The sequence below is a fragment of the Falco peregrinus genome, chromosome 5 (assembly GCF_023634155.1).
Source record: "Falco peregrinus isolate bFalPer1 chromosome 5, bFalPer1.pri, whole genome shotgun sequence".
NCBI lineage: Eukaryota > Metazoa > Chordata > Aves > Falconiformes > Falconidae > Falco > Falco peregrinus.
Window position 1 is genome coordinate 25,765,517 of NC_073725.1, and position 21,977 is coordinate 25,787,493.

A 21,977-nucleotide genomic window follows, 5' to 3' on the forward strand; every position below is an offset into this window, starting at 1 on the left:
TGCCATGACCCAATAAGGGTGTTCCGTGTAGTTACAGGGGGTTTAATTTCTTTATGTCTTTGTTCCTGCTGGTCTTGCATAGCCTGCAGCTGGGTGACCACTTGTGAAATGTTTCCACACTGACCTCACTGAAAGGAAACAAAATCCTGGGTGAAGAACAGAGAACACTTCAAGTGTGGCAGGATGTGGCTTTCTCAGTGAGAACAATGTGCAGGGACCTCATCACCTTCCTGAAAAGTCCTCTTTGTCATGAGGGGAGACTGACCCTATTGTTTTTCCTGCAAAGTACAGGAAAAAGGATGGGTCTTACAGGGATGACTGTTCTCAAAAACACTTTCAGGATGTCTCAAGTTCATACAAGCTGCTTAAACAGCAGTCACTATATAACAAGCAGATACCCCTTAACAAGCTCTGGCATCCAGAGTTATTTGTAGGAGGAAGAAATTCTTATGAGTAAAAGACTTCAGGAAAACACTGACAGGTACAGTGAAGCACATGCTTCAACTTGGAGGAGAAAGCCCTCCCCTTCTCACCACACAGTCTGGACATAACCTTTGAGTCTGGATCAGAAGGAAGCTGGTATCGCAACTGCTCAAAAGATAGCAACTGCAAAGACGACCAACAGGGAATCACAGATAAGGGCACTTGCAAGGATTCACTCAGGGTCTTCAAACAACACCAGAACTGTAATTCAGATCAACCTTGACAGTCAGTACTGGCAACACTCTCTACGTGGCCAGACATCGGCAGTGCTGTACATGCAGCGAGTGTGACCAGCTCTTACTGATGTGGTGGAATGATGATGGGCACAGGGACTGAGGGCAAAGCAGATATGTGGTGTTTGCTCCTAGATATCTGGAAAAGGAAGAAGTCTGGTTGGAGAAAGCTTTCTTAGCTCCAAGGAGACTTTCTCACTCCTCTGACCTACCTCTATGGCAATGTTACCATTTCAATGACAATGGGGAGCGTGAAGAGGAAGAACAGCCTCTTTGCCTGGCATCATTCTGAATTATCTAGACTCAGATGAAACAAAATGAATCAAACCATGGAATTTCCGGTGACTACTAGCCCGTGGACTTGAAGAGCTGTTGTGAAATACTCAAAAATAGCATCCTGCAACTTGAGCTATCCCTTTTCTGAGGCTTAAATGTTTTTTATGTCTTGAAGAAGTGGCAAATAAAAAGACAATAAAAAGAAGCTTTGGATGAATCCACTGAAATAAGAAACATTGCTACGCAGCTGAAGAGTATCCTTAGTAGACCATTCAGTGTCTGTAAGAGTGAAAAAGTTGAAATGGCAACATATTCATTCTGCATGGTACGCCATTCCCCAAACACCACAAGGGAAGGAGCAAGTATGCAATCTCTTCTCAGACAACAGAGGAATGCCTCCCATTCTCAAGTTGTAGGATACGTCTTTGTTTTTAAAGCTTAGTCACCTGTCCTGCTCCTTGCTCACACACTTTTCATTAATTTCTCATTCCCCTATCAATTTCTTTTTCTTAAATAAGCTTTTTCAAATATGATCTCTTTTCTTTCCTTTTCTAGAAACAAAAAGAGTATCTTTCATTGTTTCATGAAAACAGAAAGGGGTATCAAAGCAGTGTTCCAACTTGCCTGGAAAAAAATTCCAGATTGTGGCTAAGCTACCAACCTATGACCAGGCTCAGGAGCAGCCCATGGCACCACAGCACAGATGGTGACAGGGGTTTTTATAACTACAGTCAATATCTACAGTTAAAAACAACTTGTTGTCAAAGAACTATAATTTGACAATGCTAAATTAAATATACTGCTCAGTGAGCAGCAGAATCAAGGAAGCCTTGATATCAGGTTTGGGAAACCTTCCCATACTATGTCTCCAGTGCAATCACCTTGCTTTTCCCCCAGTGACATTCCCTTCATTTCCTTCTCTAATGTGAGCTGCCTTATATGGGTCTTCCCCAAATATTTCCAATCTTGCTTAGAAATCTCTTCAATTTGCAGTAATTCCAGCTCCCTCTTTATCCACTAAAGAGGGAGTATAATCTATGACAGGTTCAAATAGGTGGGAGAACAAGTTCCAATACCAATTTTTTTCAAAAGAAGGTGCAAATTAGTTACGACTTCTCAGCCCAGCAATTAGTTTTCATAAAATTTTATGACACTATCTTTGATACCTCTCAAATTTAGCTGATGACAAAAAAGACAAAAAGTTACTGCTAAGATGAATGGAAAAAAGCCTTGCAAAATCTTTTCTTAGCTATTTTATTTCTAATTGGGATTTCTTCTCTGAAGGTTTACTCGAATAGTGGAAATAGAAGTCTATGAAATTATCAATTTAAAAACTACTGTAGAAAAAATTTCTACTGAAAGTTACTGCATGTTTCAAATCACATTGTAAATAAACTCATTTGAGTAAGTGATAAAAAAATCCAGTTATTTAAACTACAGTTAACAGATCTGAAAACAGTAATGAGTTACATACTTCACTGCAGTGATAACAACATTACGCTTTGGTTCGTTGTCATAGCTCACACTTTCAATGCCATAAACCTGAGCTAATTCATGGATGATTCTGCGGTGATCTCTGTTCATTGGTGGGTAACAATGGCTCTTCTTTGTATGCTTGCCCTGAATTCAAGAGAAAAAGTTAAAAAAAAAAAGAAAGAAAAAAGGTAAAGTTTTCCTTCGAGGGGGATAACAGGGAAAGAAGAAAAAAAAGCGCTTCTACCTCTAAAATTTTGCTGCTATGAAAAATTAGAATCATAGATTGCTAATACCTCAGCATTAACAGGAAAGTCATCTTAAATGTCCATTTATTTCCCCAAAATTAAGATGTATTGTCTATGGTTTCCATCACCTCAAAGTAAACACACACATATATCTTTTAAGTTTGAAATACAAATCCTGAATATATTCATTCTACTCACATCCCAAAGAAACACTATAAAATTATTTTCTTCTGATTTTTTTTCCGGAAATGATCCATCAGATCTGATTTTATTTTTCAGGCTGGCTTTCCAATGCATATACTGTAGATAACTACAAGGATGTCTGATTTGCTTCTACCAAAGAAGCTGTTTATCTGCAAATCTACCATGTAATGGCATTAATAGACTTTTTATTAAGTAAAAACAAAACTGTAGTTATAATTTCAGTTAAAGACTGGTAATGCTTGATTTGACACTGGCTACTATATACATAGTAAAAGAACAAACAAAAAAGCAGGGCCCTGTAAGTGCTGTTGTAATGGGCTGGGTGACTTTGTAACAGCAAATGCAGATGAGGATGGGACACTCCATGCTTTAGTCTGCCTCAGGCACTCAAACTCCTTCAGTTTTTGCCTTCGTTGTCACCAAAGTCTTCTAGGTCTTTGTGTCTACAGACAGGGTCCAAGTGGAAAACCCCCCACCAGTAGTAGAATGAGTTTGAGTCAGGGTTTTCTACAGAAACCCCAACCTATACAAGTTCCTGGGACTGCAGGCAGTGTATTTAAGAGTGCTGAGAGACCAGGATGATGTCCCACTCTCTGTCATCTCTGAAAGACTGTAGAGAATGGTATAGGAACCCAATAACTAGAGAAAGGTAATTGCTGCAACTATGTTTGAAACAAAAATAAAAACCAAAAAAAGCCCCAATCCACCCAAGAACTACATATAGGCTGATCAGCTACACTTCAAAGCCCAGGGAAAAAAATCAATCCTTTCAGAAGCCATTTTTAGGTACATGAAGTAGAAGGCCACTAGGAGTAGTCGATGTGGATTTACAGAAGGTCAGTCACCTAAATAAATGTGAAGACCACCACAAAGAGGTACATTACAGCTACCTGTAATTAGGGGGTTAATGTCTGTCTCCTCTTAGATTGTAAAATAGCTCAGTTAAATAGTAACTGGATCAAAAACTGTGATCATTCATTTCCATAAGTCTTCAGGGTAATCACATGCTGTCAGGATGTAATCTTTATTTGGTAATAAACAACAATAAGCCTCCCACCTATGACAACACTACCAGCACACAAAACTCCACAAATTCTGTACCTATTTATGATGACTAGTAATGCTTGCTCTAAAAAAAGCGGTGCTAGTTCAGTGCTCAGAAAAACATCAGAATTTCTGTCTGTATGCAGAGCTAGGTGATATAAATGTTTCCGGTCTTGTCTGCTTACATATATCAACGATGACAACTCTGCTATGCTAGATGAGTATGTAGCGATGAGTCTAGGGGAACAGATGTTCATGAGGTAAACAAAGTCATATACTGACACAGCTGAAGCACATCAATGTTAAAACTTGTAAGTATCAAACCCCTTTTTGTTACCCATTTATTCAGTTAAGCTGAAGCTGGTATCTCCAAAGGCACAGTGCAAAAAGTAAAAAGGTCAAAGTGAAACATGTAAGCCCAAGGAACAGTAATCAGTATGAAAGACACAGTACTGATATAGGCAGTTACCTGAATGCTTGATAGAGTAGCATGCAAAATGCTTTTAATACAATTAAGTAAAGCTCTACATCTAGAAAAGAAAATAAGCCACATCTTTAGTCAGAAAGGATTTAGGAGTCACGAAAAACAAACAACTGAACACAGCCTCAAGCGAAAGGAGGATCGGGGACCATAGCAGAAGAAAACCTAAAAACAGTCTCCTTGCATAATGCCACATCAAACATATTAATCCAGCCTTTGGCTACATAAAAAGTGGGAGCTGACTTGGTCAGGCTGGACACAGGCCTGAAAGAGCAACATTGGTAACAACAGGTAGAGACATGCCTGAGACAACATAGATACCTGTAGATTGCAAGATGAACGATGACTCTTACAAGAGAGAAAATAAAGCCTCTGAGACTTCCAGACATAAAAATAAAAGGTATGCAAGAGAAAGAACTGAGCAGAAAACCATGTTAACTTTACAGTGCAAGGGACATGTTCCCTTTTACACCATACATGCCACCATTTTAAAGGAAAAGAAAGAACAGAGCATGGCCTCCACACATTCTGTCACTTCTATCTTCAAGATGGGCAAGGACACATGGAGCTACAGGTTGTCAGCCTCGCCTCAGTCCCTGGGGGAGTGATGGGGCAGCTCACCCTGGAACACACTTCCCGATACAGGAAGGACAAGAAACTCCTCAGGAGGACAGCGTGGCTTCACCAACTTGATAGGCTTCTGTGATGAGGTGTCACACCTGGTAGATGAGGGGAGAGCAGTGGCTAGGGTCTGCTGGACCTTCAGTAAGGGCTGGGACACTGTGTCCTACTTGCCTCAGGCCCCCGAGCTATTGCTGCAGGGGCTGGATGAGCAGACAGTGAGGTGGATTGAAAACTGCCTCAATGGCCGGGACCGAAGGGTGCTGATGAGTGGCGCAGAGTCTGGCTAGAGGCCGGTAACTAGCAGTGTACCCTGGCGGGAGAGGAGGAGGGCTGTACACTGCAACCAGTCAGGTTTAACATCTCCATTAGCGATCTGCACAACGGGACAGAAGGCACCCGCAGCGAGTTTGCCCATGATGAAGTTGGGAGGGGTGGCTGGTGGGCCAGAGGGGCACGTTGCCACCCAGCGTGAGCTTGACAGGCTGGAGAAATGGGCTGACAGAAACCTGGGGAGGTTCAGCGAGGAGAAGTGCAAAGTCCCGCCCCCGGCGAGGAACAACCCCACGCACCAGTGTGTGCTGGGGGCCACCCAGCTGGGAAGCAGTGTGGCAGAAAAGGACCTGGGGGTCCTGGTGGACGCCAGGTTGAACATGAGCCAGCGATGCGCACTTGCAGCAGAGGAGCCTACCAGTATCCCTGGAGTCCTGTGTCCAGGTCTGGGCTCCCCAGTAGAAGAGAGAAATGAGCATACTGGGGTGAGTCCAGTGAAGGGCCACAAAGATGATGAAGGGACTGGAGCGTGTCTCCGTTGAGGAAAGGCTGAGCGTGCTGGGACTGTTCAGGCTGGAGAAGAGAAGGCTCAGGGCTGCTGCTACCCATGGCTAGGAACAGCTGAAGGGAGGGTGCAAAGGGGACGGAGCCAGGCTGTGTTCAGTGGCGCCCAGTGCCAGGACCAGCGGCAGCGGGAACACACAGGAGGTTCCCTCTGAACATCAGGAAACACTCCCTTTGCTGCAAGGGTGACCGAGCGCTGGCACAGGTTGCCCAAGGAGACTGTGGAGTCTCCACCCTCGGAGACAACTCAGAAACTGTCCAGGCATGGTCCAGGGCAACTGGCTCTAGATGGCCCTGCCTGAGCAGCGTGGGTTGGACAAGATGACTTCCAGAGGTCCCTTCCGACCTCAGCCGTTCTGTGATGCTACCGTTACTTTGTACATCTTTGAGGTGAATTTAAGCGTGAGGTCACAAGAGTTTGGTAATAGAGCTGAGCCTCTTCAGAAGCAGAATTGTATTGAATCATTGATAAAAATGAATGTTAATCTACAGTTACTGTAAAATAATTTAGGTCAAAAATTATCTCTCAGGTCCTTTGGTCCAGTCTGCCATTCGGAGCCAGCGTCAAAAGTAGGTTGCTCAGCACCCTGTCTCGTTGAGTTCTGGGTATTTACAAGGATGGCAAATCCCCATCTCTGAGCTTACAAGCAGTGTGGTAACTTGAGACAAATGTGCATCGTCCCCTGTGAAGAAGGTTTTAGGTATGAAATCGCTCCTGCAGGCAAACTTTGAGAGAAGTACTCAAAAATAGACTGTTCCAGATGTAAGGGTGCTCATTATAATTAAAAGATCACATGCTCTCTAAGGGTGAAATATGACAGACACAGCTGTTGTTTGTATTTATATTTTTCAACCTCTGAGCATTGGAGATGCTGCTGAGCTCTCTGGTTCTCTTGTTCTGCCATTTTTGGTATCACTAACTCATTGTATATTGCAGATTCAAGACATGTGATTGCCCTCCCCCCCCCCCCCCATTTATCTTGGTTTGATATGCAGTTATATATATAGAAATATGTATATGTGTACACACTTGTGTACACCTGTGTATAATAAAGGCAGTATATAATGGTACATGTAAAATAGGATAACCACTGGCAACACAACATTAGGCAAATTATTTTTAGTTGTTAACAGATGCACAGAAGAGTTGTTATCAGGTGTCTGAGGTTGGAGGGGCCTGAACAGAATTCGACACAGATGGCCCCCTTTTAGACTGTCATTCCAACATGGAAAACAATGGGCAAAGAACATTAGACAGGTGGACAAGCACAAAGATTAAGTAAGAAACATCATACATAAAAAAGAAGGAATAAGTTAAGTAACTGTCCTCAGAGGTTAGAGAGAAGGAAATTAACCCTTTCTACAGAAGATTAACTACTTCTTGAGCTAAGGGCAACTGAGGACAGTATGGTTTACACTGTCCTTTAAACCACGTATACTGGGTCAGGCACAGCGCAAGCCAGGAGTATGCTAACATGACAGGCCTGAAGGTGGAATTCTGCTTTCATTGAAACATCTATGATTGTGTCTGTGGGATCAACCTCTCTAGGTGTACTGGAGCCTACCAAACACCTGTGGCTGAATCAGAGTCTTGTTACAGAAGGAGGACAACTACCTCACACACTGGCAAATGCAAGAAGGTATCCACAAATTTGTGAGCAAGTTCCACTACAAGGATCAGAAGAACCTAGGCTTTCCTCCTCAAAGGCTGCACCGTTAAATCTTTGATGATTAACACTTTATTAATGGAGATCTAAAAATTAATGATAATCCATTGATGCATTAAAGCCTAGCACTGGTTGAATCTTTAAACAAAGCCTGGCTGTCACCAAAGTGATCCTGAACTGCTATGTCTCCTAAAATTTTTCTTCTGTTTATAATTAAATTGTGCACTCTATTGGAGCCCAAACAAATCTAGTATCAACTCATAACTCTTAATATTAATAAAGTTTAGTAACAAACTCCCCCCAAGCTAAACAAAACTGTTTCTTATAAGAAGTCATACAGAATATCTGAATACTGACCTTATTCACAGCTTCCACAAGCATTCTCATTTCCTTCTCAATGTCACTGACGAATTTTAAATCCTTCCTGCAAGAACAGCATTCTAGGTAAATGAGGCAAGAAAGCGTACAAAGACGGAATATCTTTTGTAACATTATTTTCAACAAGAACAAAATTAAAGAACTCAATTGATGGAGGAAGCAAGAGTGAGAGTACATTTTGGTTTATATACTGCATCATTCACATTTCAAAAGTGTTAGTATGTCATCGCTATTACAAAAAGAATGTATTACTTTTCCTTCAAACCTTAGAATTTTATGCTAGGTTCCATGATACAACTCTACTGCCTGACTTTTGACATTTTGATTTTGAAGTTGCCATTTCAGTCTTTTTAAGTTACTGACTGGTGTTCAACTTGTCTAGCATAACAGAATGGTAAGAACAAAAGCAGCAGCATAAGGCTACTTTGTAAGCAAACAGAAAGTTCTTATATGAGATATTGAGGATTTTCTTAAACTATTTTTTTTTTAGCTTGCTCAATCACAGTAGGTCAAGTCTTTCACCCAAGAGTGAGCTCTGCACCCTGTTCTTAAATAAGCAAGTAAACTAACTCCAAAAGTAAGGGTGTTATTTGTTAGGGCACCATCCCCAGGGGGGAAAAAAAGGCTATCTCAAGATTCCATATCTCAAAGCTGGTTAGTAGTAAATAATCTTATTTCTTCAACAACAGGCACCGTTCCATACCAACACAACACCAATTTGTAAATAATGTCAGAATTTCATCAGTCAAGAGGGGCTCGTGAAGCAGGCACTACCATCTTTGGTAGATGCCCTACCACAGTTCTGGATGCTAAAGTAAATGCATCATCAAAAGACCAAGTGGTCTCAAACACACATGCCAAATGGCAACACTGAGTACATTAGCTACCAACATCACTCGCTCACTGGTACGATGAACACAGCCCGTCACTGGAAAACATTCAAGGTTTTCTAACAGTGGACGGATGCTGCATGCAGTTATCGGAACTCCTGGATCTTCAGTGGAGAAAAGTATTACACCAGGAAAATTGCACCTGGACTTCCAGAGTTAATAATAAAGAGGACTCCAGACACCAAGGCTATAAAATACAGTCAGCCACACAGGGTGAAGCTTTAGAAAGAACATTACAGCAATAATCTCAGGTTCAAAAGAAAAAAGAAAAAAAAACAAACAAAAAACCCCCAACCAAAACCACTAATGCATTCAGGATGACCTTAACTTCAGATTACCAAAAAGCAAATGCTTTTTGTGTAACACCAGCCATGAACAGCCAAATTTCAAGGTGAAATTATCACAGGAGGTAGGAAAAAAATAGAACCAACAAACCAATGAGAAGGTCCACAAGCACCTGATGTGTAATTTTTAAAAACCTACTGAGGAACTAGCTCACAAACTAGGAAATGCATTTTAAAAAATTAACTCTTCAGGAGCCTCTAAAAACAGAGTTATCAACTGGAAGCCATCAGTGAAATCAACCAGGTGGGAGTTCTTTCAGAAACACCTGGAATGTCTCTCAGCATCAAGACTTAAGTACTCAAATAGGAAGGCAAAGCAGAAAGGATACTATGCTGGGGACACGGCCAGGGTGGTGGTGACAGCAGAAATCAATTTTTTGATTGAGAGAATGTTATTGCCCTGTACAAAAAGGTGAGATGGACTGCAGCAGATGAGCTGTACAGAAACTAATTCATGGGCAACATCTAACATCCCTACTTGCAATCATTCTCTAAAGAGCAGAAGCAGGACCTTACTCCTTTTTGCTTGTAACATACTATGCAATGGCAGAGTTGTGACTACCCATATGTGTGTTCAAAGGTGAGGGAAGTGTTTTACGTGCCCTTTGTACCTCCAGAGTCTTTCATATAGAGTAACTTCATAGAAGAACAACCCTCAGTCACCTGATGACCTGAGCGAGCCCCAACCTACAGACTGTTCAGATAGGAACAACAAAGGACAGGCCAATGCAGCTGGTGGAAGGGACAGAACAATTGCTTTTCCTTTGGAATCATCAAGAAGACTCTGAGGGAGCACGATTTGCACTGAGGAATCTTCAAGGAAACGGTGGACTTCAATATTCCTTAATCTGAAAGTCTCCTTTGAAAGAGGTACCCTCCACAAATATCTGGATTGCCCTAGAGTTCTGGATGTATCAGCGAACAGCTGAGAATCCAACAGGAAGATGCATCTTCTGTATCCATATGTTCTGAGTGAAGAATAGTATTTCAGGCAGTTTACTCCTCTGCCACTAAGGCTGACAAAGCACAAGTAAGATTTTCTATACTGTATCAAACTTACCTCGGAGATCACTGCATGAAACAGTAAAGAAAGAATAAAGTCTCTTTTCAACTGTGTGCAGTCTTCGCTTTCCACATTTGGGAGCAAACCTCATTAGGCTGCCATGACCTAAGAGGAGGGGAGCATCAGTTCAACACGCACGGAAGCACACTCTTTATCTCTAGTTATGCAGAAGCACAAACCCACACTTCATTGAAGAGCAAAAAGAAGTCTGCAGTTGCCAAGAAACATTGGCAAGCTCAACTGTTAGCAAAGGTATTGAGAGGCTACTGGTAGCAGAAACCATCCATTAAGATGAGGAAGACAATGAAACCTGCTGTAAATCATTCACAAGAAGATGGCGGGGGGGGGGGGGGGGGGGCAGTGCAGGGGAAAGTCCTGCAAGCTCAGTAGTCTTCTCTAGATGATCCTGATCAGACACGCAGGTGGGCAGGGGCAGTGAGAACTGGCTACTGTTTATTTCTCACCTGTACTTCTCTCTGGTTCTGGGGTACCAGTTTTAGGTTGCTTGTTTCAGTGTCTCAACAGCTTGCTCATATCCTGTTTGGGACATTGCATTTGTCGTCATCCTGAGTTGGAAGTCACTTGTGTATTTACAAATAAACCAAAGTACAGTTCATACTGCCCTATGAAAACAAATGGAGTGTCTCCATTTCTCAGGACACTGACAAGTATCTATTACCTGACTGATGCATTTTCTCAAGTTTTTTTTATTCTTTTGGGGTTACTCATCTGAGCTCTTACAGTAAGTTTTCCAAGTTTTGCCAAGTGTGTTTTGTTATTTTAAAAGGAATGCTATTATGGCTTACTAGCACAGAAATCATGACTTGCACACAATTCTTTCAATTAAGCTATTTATGACTGGTTATGGGCAAACAACCAGCTAACTGCTCACTGTGAGCTCCTGTGTTCTAACCTGCAACTGACACTTAATGAAAAGTGTCAATGTACAGTAAGGAAATTAAGTGGTGCTTAGAATAAACACATCTGACAGTGGGTACACCAAAATTCTGCAATGTGGGACTTAAAGTCTATAGACCCTGCACAGAAAAAGAAAGGGTGTACATTAGGCTTCTCCTCACCTCCTTGCATTTTATGTAAGCGGCTTCAGTTCCTCTCAACCACACCACTTCACATGAGAATGTTCCTCATTGCTTGGTTTTTCACTGTAGTCCTTCCTGTGTATTTTTTTGTTTTCCCCAGATTTTGCTGCCTCTGCTAAAAACCTCCTTATTCTTGCAACACTGGCCAGTGCAAGATTTTGCCTTCAAGTGACTGACATTCCAGGCTTGCAGCTCACCAGTCATGCACTTGAGAAGCTGCCCTCACTGCCTCTTCCTTCAGGCACACACAGGAGTGCTTGGCTCTGCCTTCATAGTCTACAACAGCATGTGGAAGGTTAACTCCTGGGAAAACTGGCTAAGCAGCTGCCTACAAAGGACCCATCTTCCTCTGGACCCCTCTAGAATTAACCATTTGATCTGAGATTTCCCTGGTCCATATGACTGCTGTGGGGTCTTGCATAGGTAGTGACAAAATAAGAAAATCCTCTTCTGCATAGCTGTATGTTGCCAGACATTCCAGATGTCCTCCTCTCCTTCTCCAGTAGTCTTAAACAGCAGCCTTAGCACCATCCTTGTCAAACTGGGCATTGATACTTGGGCCAGTCTACCCTCCAACTTCATGTCAACAGGCCAACCTGAGCATTTACTTGCTCTCTGTGTCTGTTTCTGGAGCCTCTTAGCAAGGTCAGTGCTGAAGTGTCCACCCAGCGGATCCGTACACCCTGACCAGTACTCAGTCATGCTGATGCAGTCATCTCCATGTCAGAGGATGGATTCCCCTTGGCAGCATGGTATCTTCTAATGTAAAGCTGCACGGCGTAGAGACTTCTCATCTGACTCCTTGTCAGATTCTGACAAACACGTCAGCAAGATAATCATGCAGCAGCATTACCATGCTATTCCTGGTACTTCTTTCTCCTGTCATTTTCCTACAAAGGAGAAAAATTACCTTGACACACTTGCACTTACACATCATCTTCCTGCTACCTGAGTTGTACAGCATCTTGGACCTTTAGGGTTCTGGAATTGAAGATTACAGCTCAAAATCAGGAGTCTTTCCACAGCTTCCTCAAGTTCTCTCTGTAGATTTGTAGGTGTGCATTTTTTTTTTCAGACCTTGACAACATATCAGCTCCATTGAATTGCCTAAAGATGATGAATCTACTCATGGTTTTGGCAGCTGCCCCCTTCCTTAGGCAGCAACCCCGAATGCACAGGAAGGCAGCTGTGGTATTTCTCATCATTCTGAGATCCCATACATAGATGTATAACTTATGCTCTGCAGAAAACCATAAGCCCTGAACTCTTGCATTACTGGAGTGACCTGCTCAAACAATAAATGCACCTGTCAGAACTTATACAGAACACCGAGCTACCTGAAAAAAATACTGTAACAGATACACTTTGTAGGTCCTGCTGTTAAGAGGGAAACCCAGATCTTCTGCAAGACTGTTGAGATAAAAGATCATCAAGAGCAGTCAAGGAAGCAAGTTCATAAAGCCACAGCTTTATGTGAGCAGCAGTCTGCAATTTGTAAAGTGAGCTACGTTAATACACGAAGAAACAAATTTATCTTGAAGACTAGATAAATGAAATCAAGTAATTCAATGTGGAAAGTTACTGACTTGAGGACTAACAAAAACTTTTGCTTTAAGCTGTGATTCAGTAAGAATAGCCTGGGTGTATTAGTTTATTGTGTGTTACCAATATAAAGTGGCTACAAAGGAAATGCAAGTAAAATTGCAGAATGACTGAGAAAAGATACTTTCAGACAAACATGGAAGCTATTAAGTCTAATTTTCAAGGCATCTGTCAGACCCCAGACAATCCGAAATTCAGTGCATGATTCTGGGCAGTTCTGTCCATGAAAGATGAACACTGAGCTATGGGTGGAAAATGGCTGACAGGAAGGTGAGATTGGATTGTACTGAAAGAAAAAAAAAAAAAAAAGAAAAAAAAAAGAGAGGCAACTACACACCACAAGGTATTAAACACAGTAAGAAAATGAGAATGTGCGCTTTGTTTTCTGAAAGAGGTAGAGCAGAGCATATTCTATACAAACATAAGAGAACAGTCCTTATAAAATATCCCTTTTAAGTCCAAATACTAATAAAACTACCTCCACAATGAAAACATTCAACTCTTATATTGCAGTGGGCTAATAAATATGAAGTAAAACAAGAGGTGATTTACTCTTAAATTCTGTGTGGCTATTTATGTAAAATCTTCACTTGTCTCAACACATCAGTAAAGAAAGGATTTTCAAGCAGAAAACATCCTCACAAAAATATGAAATTTATGTATCATTAGGATACTGAAGCAAGAGCAGATGCTCCAAAAACTTAGAGGTAGTAAAAACTAACGTCATGCCTACAAACACAAGAGTAAAAACTCCTTGGACGACACTATTTAAGCATCTGTTTAAAAATGCGTATGATCCCTCCCTGTCATTCCAGATTGTGTAGTATTTATTAGTGTGATGTTTTTGATATTACCTTGCCTTCCTATTCCCTTGTTTTCAGATGTTTCAGTCTAGCAGCCCTCTTTGCAGTCAGCACTGGCATAGGCTTAGCTCTGCATCAATCAATTTATTAATTCCATTTCTTTATTCTTAAAATAAAGGCGGTAAGGCAAAAAAAATCCAAGAGACTGGTGGAGCGAAATCGTATCAGGCTATGAGAGCCTATCTCATTACTTCACTATCACTTTGTCTTTATCTTGGAAAGTTTACAAAGAGGTCCAAGATGGGGGTTAGTTGTGTATGGAAGCAGTGGAGATGTGAGAAGTACAGGTACTGATCTGTAGTAAGAAGAATGGTGGAAAATTATGTTCTCATTCTAAATCTGCTCCCATTACAGAACAAAGCAATCTATCAGGCACTTTTTACTTTTCAGGTTCTCCTTTTGGAGGTCTTGAGAAGCGTACATTACCTTCTTTGACTCAATTATCACCTACAGCCAAGGTTTGAGAGAAAACAGGCATTTTTTTCAAGAGTAAGTACTATTTTGAATTTCCCATCTTGCTCTCAACACTGTTTACTTATGACACTTTTCATCATTAGAACACATACCTTGCATCTTCTTTTAAAAGGTCACTGTACTTCGGTCCAGAAGAACGGATATTAAAAGGATCAGAACTGTCATCTATTTCAAGAGCCTCAGCAAGACGCCTAAATTTGAGGGTAGCAAGAAAAAAACCCAAAACATAACAAAACCACAACCAAACAAAAATAAACACACAAATCCCCCCAGCCTCCCAAACATGTTGTCATTGAAGAGTAAAGATACAGGTTACTAATATGGATGAACAGCTCGTAAAAGGTACAGTCTGTACATTTGAAACTCATTTAGGACTTTTCACTAGAATATTCTACTCTCAGATCACTCAGTATAGACCACTGTAACACAGGAATCATCTCCACATTTACCAGTTCTCTAGGTCATGCAGGAAAGGATTGAAATTTTTTCCATATAGCATTAACTTTCTGAACATGGACTACTGAAAAAAGCAAGCAAGTTCATTGCCCACCTGTTCCTCTGAAGAGCTAAGCATTCCTCATCACACTGCAACCTGAAATATAAAGGAAAAATAAAATTAGAATCACTGCTGCTACTCATACTTTTCAAAGTGTAGCTTTGTGGCGTCATACCATTATCATAGCCTAAAGAAGAGTGTGTGAGAATAGTTTGTTGTATTACATCAGATAATACAGCTAAAAATAAAGATCTTTGAGCACACAAGACCTTCTCCAGGTCTCGAACAGAAGCAGCAATTACCAAAGCCATGCAGAAGCTGAGAAAAAAAGCTTCTGAACTAGATTCTATTATATTGGTAAATTAGATCGTTGAGGAAAAAAATGCAGTTGGTATCAGCATTGAGGGGATGCTAGGAAGGATGGAAAATCAGTAAAGGAAGATGTGACAAGGTCATTTACTCCTACGCATCAGAAAAAAGAGGAAAGTTAGCTATTCTTATGGAGGATTATGATGGACCATAGAAATCACTGTTTCAGCTGAGCCCATAACTTCTAGTGTTAGCAGTTACGAATTTCAGGTTTTGGTCTAATCTTTGAAAGGGATTTTATAATTTAAGGGACTGAAATGTCAGAGAAGGATCAAGAGTTCTCCAGAACTTCACAGTGGCAGTGACAAACTTCTGCCCCTTAGACTGCATAAGTGAGTTAATTCTGTTGATACAAGTTCCTTTATTTCAAACAATTTCTACAGGGGATAGTGGTTGGCACCCTAAGATCAAGAGCCAATCCAAGTCATTTGCTTGAAGAATCATTTTCTCCTCCTGTAAGAGAGGAATGTAGCCAATTTAGAGAAGCTACCCTAGGTCTGGCCAAATCTGCCACAAAAAACCCACCCCAAACCCTAATAACGAAACAAAACTAGAGTATAAAATGTTTACAGACAGGACCAGAGAAAGAAACAGAGAAAGGAAATATCTGCACAGTTTGCAGAAAATATTCTGTTATTGTCATTAAATGGAACGGATTTGTAAGTTACCTTGAAAATACTGAAGTATGACAATAAACTAGAAATTTAAGAATAATTATTTAATGTGCCACCATCTCTTTTCACCACCACCCCTGTATTTGGTAGATGAAAAGAGTGGGGAAAGGAGAATACTTCCTCTGGCTGTCCTTGACTAAAAGCTACCTGCACAGTTCAGATACCATATTATGAAAGACCTGCACAAAGAAAAGCCATTTTTGGTAATTCCAACTATCCAAGCAAAGGGCAGTGTAAGTCTGCCCACACAGAAAGATGAGCAGCAGTGACTACAACACAGCCTGTATTACACACTGCGAAGGCTGCGACACCAACAGACACTGGTGTCTTATTTGCATTCCTGGAAAGTATACAGCTGTTATGACAAGACTTGCAGCTTCAATAGCTGAAAAGGCCATTCCTCCTTCTACCACCCCCACCCTCCCCACTGAGTTCTAGCACAGCCAAATGGTTGTTTGCTTTAAACAGTGACTTTGTTTTGGAGAAGCTGAAGTTAGCTTCGTATCATTGAGTATATTTATATCTGGTTTGCACTGCGATACAAAAAGAACCAAGTAGTTGAAGCTCAATCTGGTTAAAGCAGAGATTATTCCACAGTAATTCTAGAGACAAAATTTAATGCTTATATTGTACATTTTTGAGTACTCAATTAATTGAAACAAACAGGGTAGGCCAAAAAAAAAACAAAAACAAGACTAAATTACTGCTTCCTATTTGTGTCTTTATTATACCATGCTTATATAGTGCTAGTATCGCTGCCTTTAAAGTCACGTGCAGGAATCTGTATGGCTCTCCCCCTTTCACCTTGCTCCCCAGCCCCCTCTGTTTGTAAGTATCACACTGGCCCAATGAGAACAAAGCTGGAGACTAGGATGAGCAGGTGCTCCCATGTGTCATTTCTGCTGTAAGTTCATCTTGCCCATATACTGAATTAAAACTCAATGCAGAAAATGATCCAAAAGGACTGTAATAATGTGCTCCAATTTCACAGACGTTAAACAAAACCAGAAGAGAATGACTAAAAAGGTTCTTGAAGTATGCTGGTGTTACCTTTCGATACAGGAAGTCATGAAGCAGCTGTACGGGAAATTTCACTATTTTGACTTTTACAATATAAAGGAACATTAGATTTTAACACACATAAACTGACTCTGAAATAATCAAATTCACAAATAAGAAAGGAGAGTTTTAACAGAAATAAAATAAAACCAGAAATTAGGGACTTCAAGGGCAAAGACTTGAGGAAGTCAGGTTTCTGAAAGAAGGATGTTGAAAGAAAAAAAAATCTTTTAAAAGTAAAAAGACAAGCTATTCCAAATCCTGAGGAACATCAGGAGGAATGGAAAAAATCACAAAGCTTAAGTCACAAGAGGTTTTGTGACTTCACAGCAAATTTGCAGTGCCAGCCAGTATGATAACACAAAAGTGCCAAACTGAGATACAAATGTAAGAAAATAACAGCCTTTGGTTTGGGCCCCTCACTACAAGACAGGCACTGGGGGGCTGGAGTTGTCCAGAGATGGGCAGCGGGGCTGGAGCACCAGTCTGATGGGGAGCAGTGAGGGAACTGGGGGTCTTTAGCCTGGAGAGGAGGAGACTCAGGGGGGACTTTATTGCTCTCTGCAGCTGCCTGACAGGGGGCTGCAGGCAGAGGGGGCGTCAGTCTCTTTTCCCAGGTAAGAAGTGACAGGACAAGAGGAAACAGTCTCAAGGTGCACCAAGGGAGGTTTACTTTGGGTATGAGGAAAAATTTCTTCACTGCAAGGGTGGTCAAGCACTGGAACAGGCTGCCCAGGGAGGGGGCTGAGTCACCATCCCTGGAGGCGTTTGTAAAACCTGTAGATGAGGTGTTTAGGGACACAGTTTAGTGGTGGGCTTGGCAGTGCTGGGTTAAACGGTTGGACCTGAAGATCTCAAAGGTCTTTTCCAACCTAAATGATTGTAGGATTCTATCTAAAAAGGGTAATAGAGAAATATTATAAATAGTAAGATGATGACTAGGGGAAAATATGCCCTGTTAATCATCCAGGAAGTAATGCTGGATGCTGAAACAGAAGATGATAGCAAAAAGTTATACTGTCTAGATATCTGAAAAAAATACAGAGAAACTGTAAGGAGCTTGCTGGGTAGAAAGAAACTCTAAACTCAAAATTATATTGTTCCATACATAATTCTAACAAACCAGTCAATGATAGAGAACTCATTCTACATGCAAGCAAAAACATGAACCACTAAGGAACAACAAAATACTTCTAGCAGTATTGTTAGAGTCAGGCTATTTAACATCTTCCTATTTTAGGTAGTATTTTGCTCACAATATTACGTATTTCCTGCATTGCCTATGTTTCAGGTACACGCAAGGGTTTCAAATACGTTTCTACATGCATCTCCTTACCTTGCCTGCTTCATTTCTTTTTTTGTAATAAGCCTACTGATTTCCACGGAATCTCCAAGCTGTAGATCTGTTAACTTAGTGGCTATAGATATAGCAGCTATTCTGAAAAAGAAGAGTGTTAAGACTTCATTTGAGACAACACGTAAACCTCCGAAAAGGCATATAAAGCTGCAGAATTAAGCCTCCGGGTGGAAGACGGACGACAGACTGACCATTTCCTCATCAGATTACAGAATGGGACTAGTTCCACATCACCCGGTTTTAGGAATCTTAACTAGCTACGTAAATTAAGAGGTTACACTATCATCTCCCTCAAACAACTAGAAGCAAGACTAACACATGGACACACTTCTTCAGCGAATTTTTCAGAGCATCAATTCTAAGCAAGTCTAAACTAGGCAATACAAATACTCTTTCTTCTCACCTGCTTAATGTTCAAATGACAGCTAACCTTATAGCTTTAATTACCTTTTAACTTCTATGTGATTCTTCCTTACCCACGTGCAACTAAAACCTGTACAGTGAATTTATGAAGTCCTTAGAAGTTCGCTTAGAAAATATGGATGATACAAGTCATAAGGAAAGAGCAAAATGCCTACTGATACTATTATAATTTTCTTGTGAATGATTCTTCATCATTCCCTTCAATAACAAGCCTTCCCAATCTGATTTTCTTGCTAAAATGCCTATAACTAAAATATACAAGTTTTTAGTGAAATATTCCACACCATTCTCAATGGAACATTCTGTCCTCTGAACAATCTTTTCTGTTAAGTTCAGATAAAAGAATATGTTTGACTGTGTTTTGCATCACAGAGAACTAATCATCTATCAGGAAGGAGGTTAATCATATTACAGAAACACAAGAAGCACCAAGAGGCACCATCAGCTTCATATTTATGAGGTGATGACAAAGTCTAGGTAATGGGCAACAAAGTCTAGGTAATGGGCTGTTAGATGATATGACATCATCATTTGTATCATGTGTACAGATATAGCAGCACACTCCCTCTTCCCTTTGCTGTCCCCTTGGGCATTCTTTCACTGATATCCACTGACAAAGCTCAAAGTTTTTTCATCACTCCCGTAATGTTTTTAAGAAAACTTGGATACCCCATTAATTTGCTGACCTTTCCACAGTAGTACTACAAGAGTTACATTGGTGTGTTTGTTTTTTGGCTTTCATTTTCTCCCCAAGTGCGTAGATGGTGGGGAAAAAAGTCAAGTTTGACTCCCACAAAATCAGAGTATTTTTCTTTCAGCAACCTGAACGGCTGGAGTTACCATACAAACTCAGCCGGCATTCAATGCTGCTTTTGTTAACATCACATGGGGCAAGGGTAATTTGTAAACATATATGAACATATTTGAATGAACAGAGAGGGACACTTGATTTAAACTGACCATTTCTTTCCCTTCCTCTTGACTTGGGCTCTGAGTAGATAAATAAATACGTATGTGTTCAGCAAGGACTGCCACTGACTTTCAAGAACCACTTTCAAAAATTTAGACTTGTAATTACATTACCTTCCCAGTTTATAATTAACAACAAGTATGTGTCCAATTAAATTGGTTGAGTCAGTCTTCTGATTTGTACCCATAGAGAGACAGATCTTAACAAAAAAAAACCCCACACCTTTTTTTCTAAAAAAGAAAAACTATCACTACTCCTGTAAGTCTATCTTGCATTCAAATTAGTATTGACTGCAATTGTTCTTAACTGCTCCCGATTAGCAAATTTTTCTCCTCATTCTCATTAGGTAGTATTAAGCACCTATTACGTAGATGCTAAACCACCTTCTATCAGAATTTGAATCTAGGCAGTGCTCAGCAGGAACAAAGCAGCATATCCTAAGCTGGGCTAGTATCTGGCCCTCAAATAGCAGTTCCAAATAAAAAAAAAAAAATCATTAAGCAGCTTTTTTAGAAAGGAAGAATCCGTGACTGTGCTCTTCTATGAACTGGGATGAAGAACTCTGGTTGCCCATCAACTCTGCACTTTAATTTTTTGACTCTCTCTCAATCAAGGCCTCAGACTAAGTTTTTTTAAAAATTATTACTGTTTTGCTATTTTCATTTCAAAAGTTCCAAAGCCCTACTCCTCTTCCTTGCCCTCTCTCATAAGAGAGAAAGCGAAATAAGTTTAGAAATAGGATCTAGAGACAAATTATTACAGAAAATGGAGCTGGGTAGGAATCAGTTTGCATATTAAGAACCAAGATTTAGATGCCAAAGCTCTCCTGTATACATTCTGCTATTTCAGAATAACTTTAAATCACTCTTGAGCTTCCATCACCTGTATTGACTAGGTTCCATCACACACTAAGGGAACTTGACAGCAGCTCACACATGGACTGCTACATGTAATCACCTGCATTCAGAAGCCTGAACCTGGAACTGCCCAATTAGTCTGTATCTGGTTGCTCTGTGTGGGTAGAGCAGAGTTCTGCAGATGGGAAATCCCAGCCTCGACACACCACCACAGTTACACTAGCAATGGTGAAGAGAGGAATGTGTTCCAGTACAGCATACCTGGTATGAAAGCCCAGGGGACTACAAAAAACGAAACCATACATGTAAGTACAAAAAAGTGTGGGAAAGCATGTGAATTAGATATATTTAGTCCAGCCTGAAGTTTAATGAAACTGAAAAAAAGTCCAGTAAGGAATTAAAAGAATTATTGCAATACAAACCTTTGATACGTATTAGATGCTTCTGAGCAAATCATACTCTCCTTTCTTCTTCCACACTCACACTGAAGATCGACCTGTTGTACCACACAAAGGAGTATCTTTTTAAACTTTTTTCTTTTTATGGCCATGGAGGAGTGGAAGGGAGGTAAATCTATTCTTTTTGTAAGTCCCATTTTAGTGGAAAAATGGTTAATTAAAAACGATGAATAGCTTTTTTAGAAAAACTCAATATTGTAAGTTTACAGAAAAAATGTCATGCTATCAATATACAAACATGCCATTTTTTGTCACAACTGTTACTTGCTGACAATTAAACCATAAAATTTGCCTGTGAATGTGCAGTGAGTTTTCTTTCGGTATCTAACCTTTGCATTGCAGGATGTTGTCGGGCAGGGTGAAGAAGGATGACATGGAGCCATACAGGGATGACTACAATATAGCCTTGGAATAATACATGGCTGTTTACACTCTTCATCTATAAGACATTCTCCCTTATGACAGATTCTTTTACATTTGTGCATTCCACATTTTAACATTTGATTGCAGCGAAGTCCGCAGGAAATGTCAGTGAGATGACAAGGAATATTACTTCGCAGCTGGAAGAGGGGAGGAAAAAAGATGAATACTAAAAATGAAAAACTACAAATGCAAATCTCAAACTACTTCTAGTGTTCACACCTTCATTTGGCACTGTCCACACAAGAATCTGAATACTAAAATATCTTGGGACAAAGACTGAGTTTTTCTTTGTATCATAGTCCAATATAGCAGTTGTTCTGAATGTGTATGGCAGAAAAGATACACTTTTCTGATTCAATCAAAACTCAAACTCCAGTAACATATTCCATTCTAAAGAGGCTGCAAAAAAATGTAAGCCTACAGTCCCAGAACATTATTCAGTATTCAAAAACATTAAGTGTCCAGACTTACTTCATGCTTGCCCATACACCATTTCTGAGTGAGATAGGTACAGGGTGGACATTTCTCCTCGCTATGACATGAATGGTACACTGCAGCCACAGAAATATAAAAGCCAGCACAGTTTTATCAGCATACTTCAGTCAAATGC

General features: G+C 40.5%; 1 protein-coding gene across 3 annotated transcripts in view; it reads right to left on the reverse strand.

Moving 5' to 3' along the window:
* NFX1 (nuclear transcription factor, X-box binding 1) overlaps nucleotides 1-21,977 on the reverse strand; it is a 75,318-nt gene that overhangs the window by 9,859 nt on the left and 43,482 nt on the right. The window contains exons 15-22 of one of the 3 annotated variants that reach the window (XM_055804535.1): nucleotides 21,839-21,918; nucleotides 21,274-21,504; nucleotides 20,909-20,982; nucleotides 18,216-18,317; nucleotides 14,832-14,873; nucleotides 14,374-14,472; nucleotides 7,925-7,991; nucleotides 2,467-2,612 (exon numbers count right to left, since the gene is read on the reverse strand). In XM_055804535.1, the coding sequence (XP_055660510.1) occupies nucleotides 2,467-2,612; nucleotides 7,925-7,991; nucleotides 14,374-14,472; nucleotides 14,832-14,873; nucleotides 18,216-18,317; nucleotides 20,909-20,982; nucleotides 21,274-21,504; nucleotides 21,839-21,918 (841 nt within the window). Of the gene's footprint in view, nucleotides 1-2,466; nucleotides 2,613-7,924; nucleotides 7,992-11,321; nucleotides 12,233-14,373; nucleotides 14,473-14,831; nucleotides 14,874-18,215; nucleotides 18,318-20,908; nucleotides 20,983-21,273; nucleotides 21,505-21,838; nucleotides 21,919-21,977 lie in introns of those variants that run through there. The other 2 variants (XR_008747300.1, XM_055804536.1) reach the window with 2 other exon arrangements.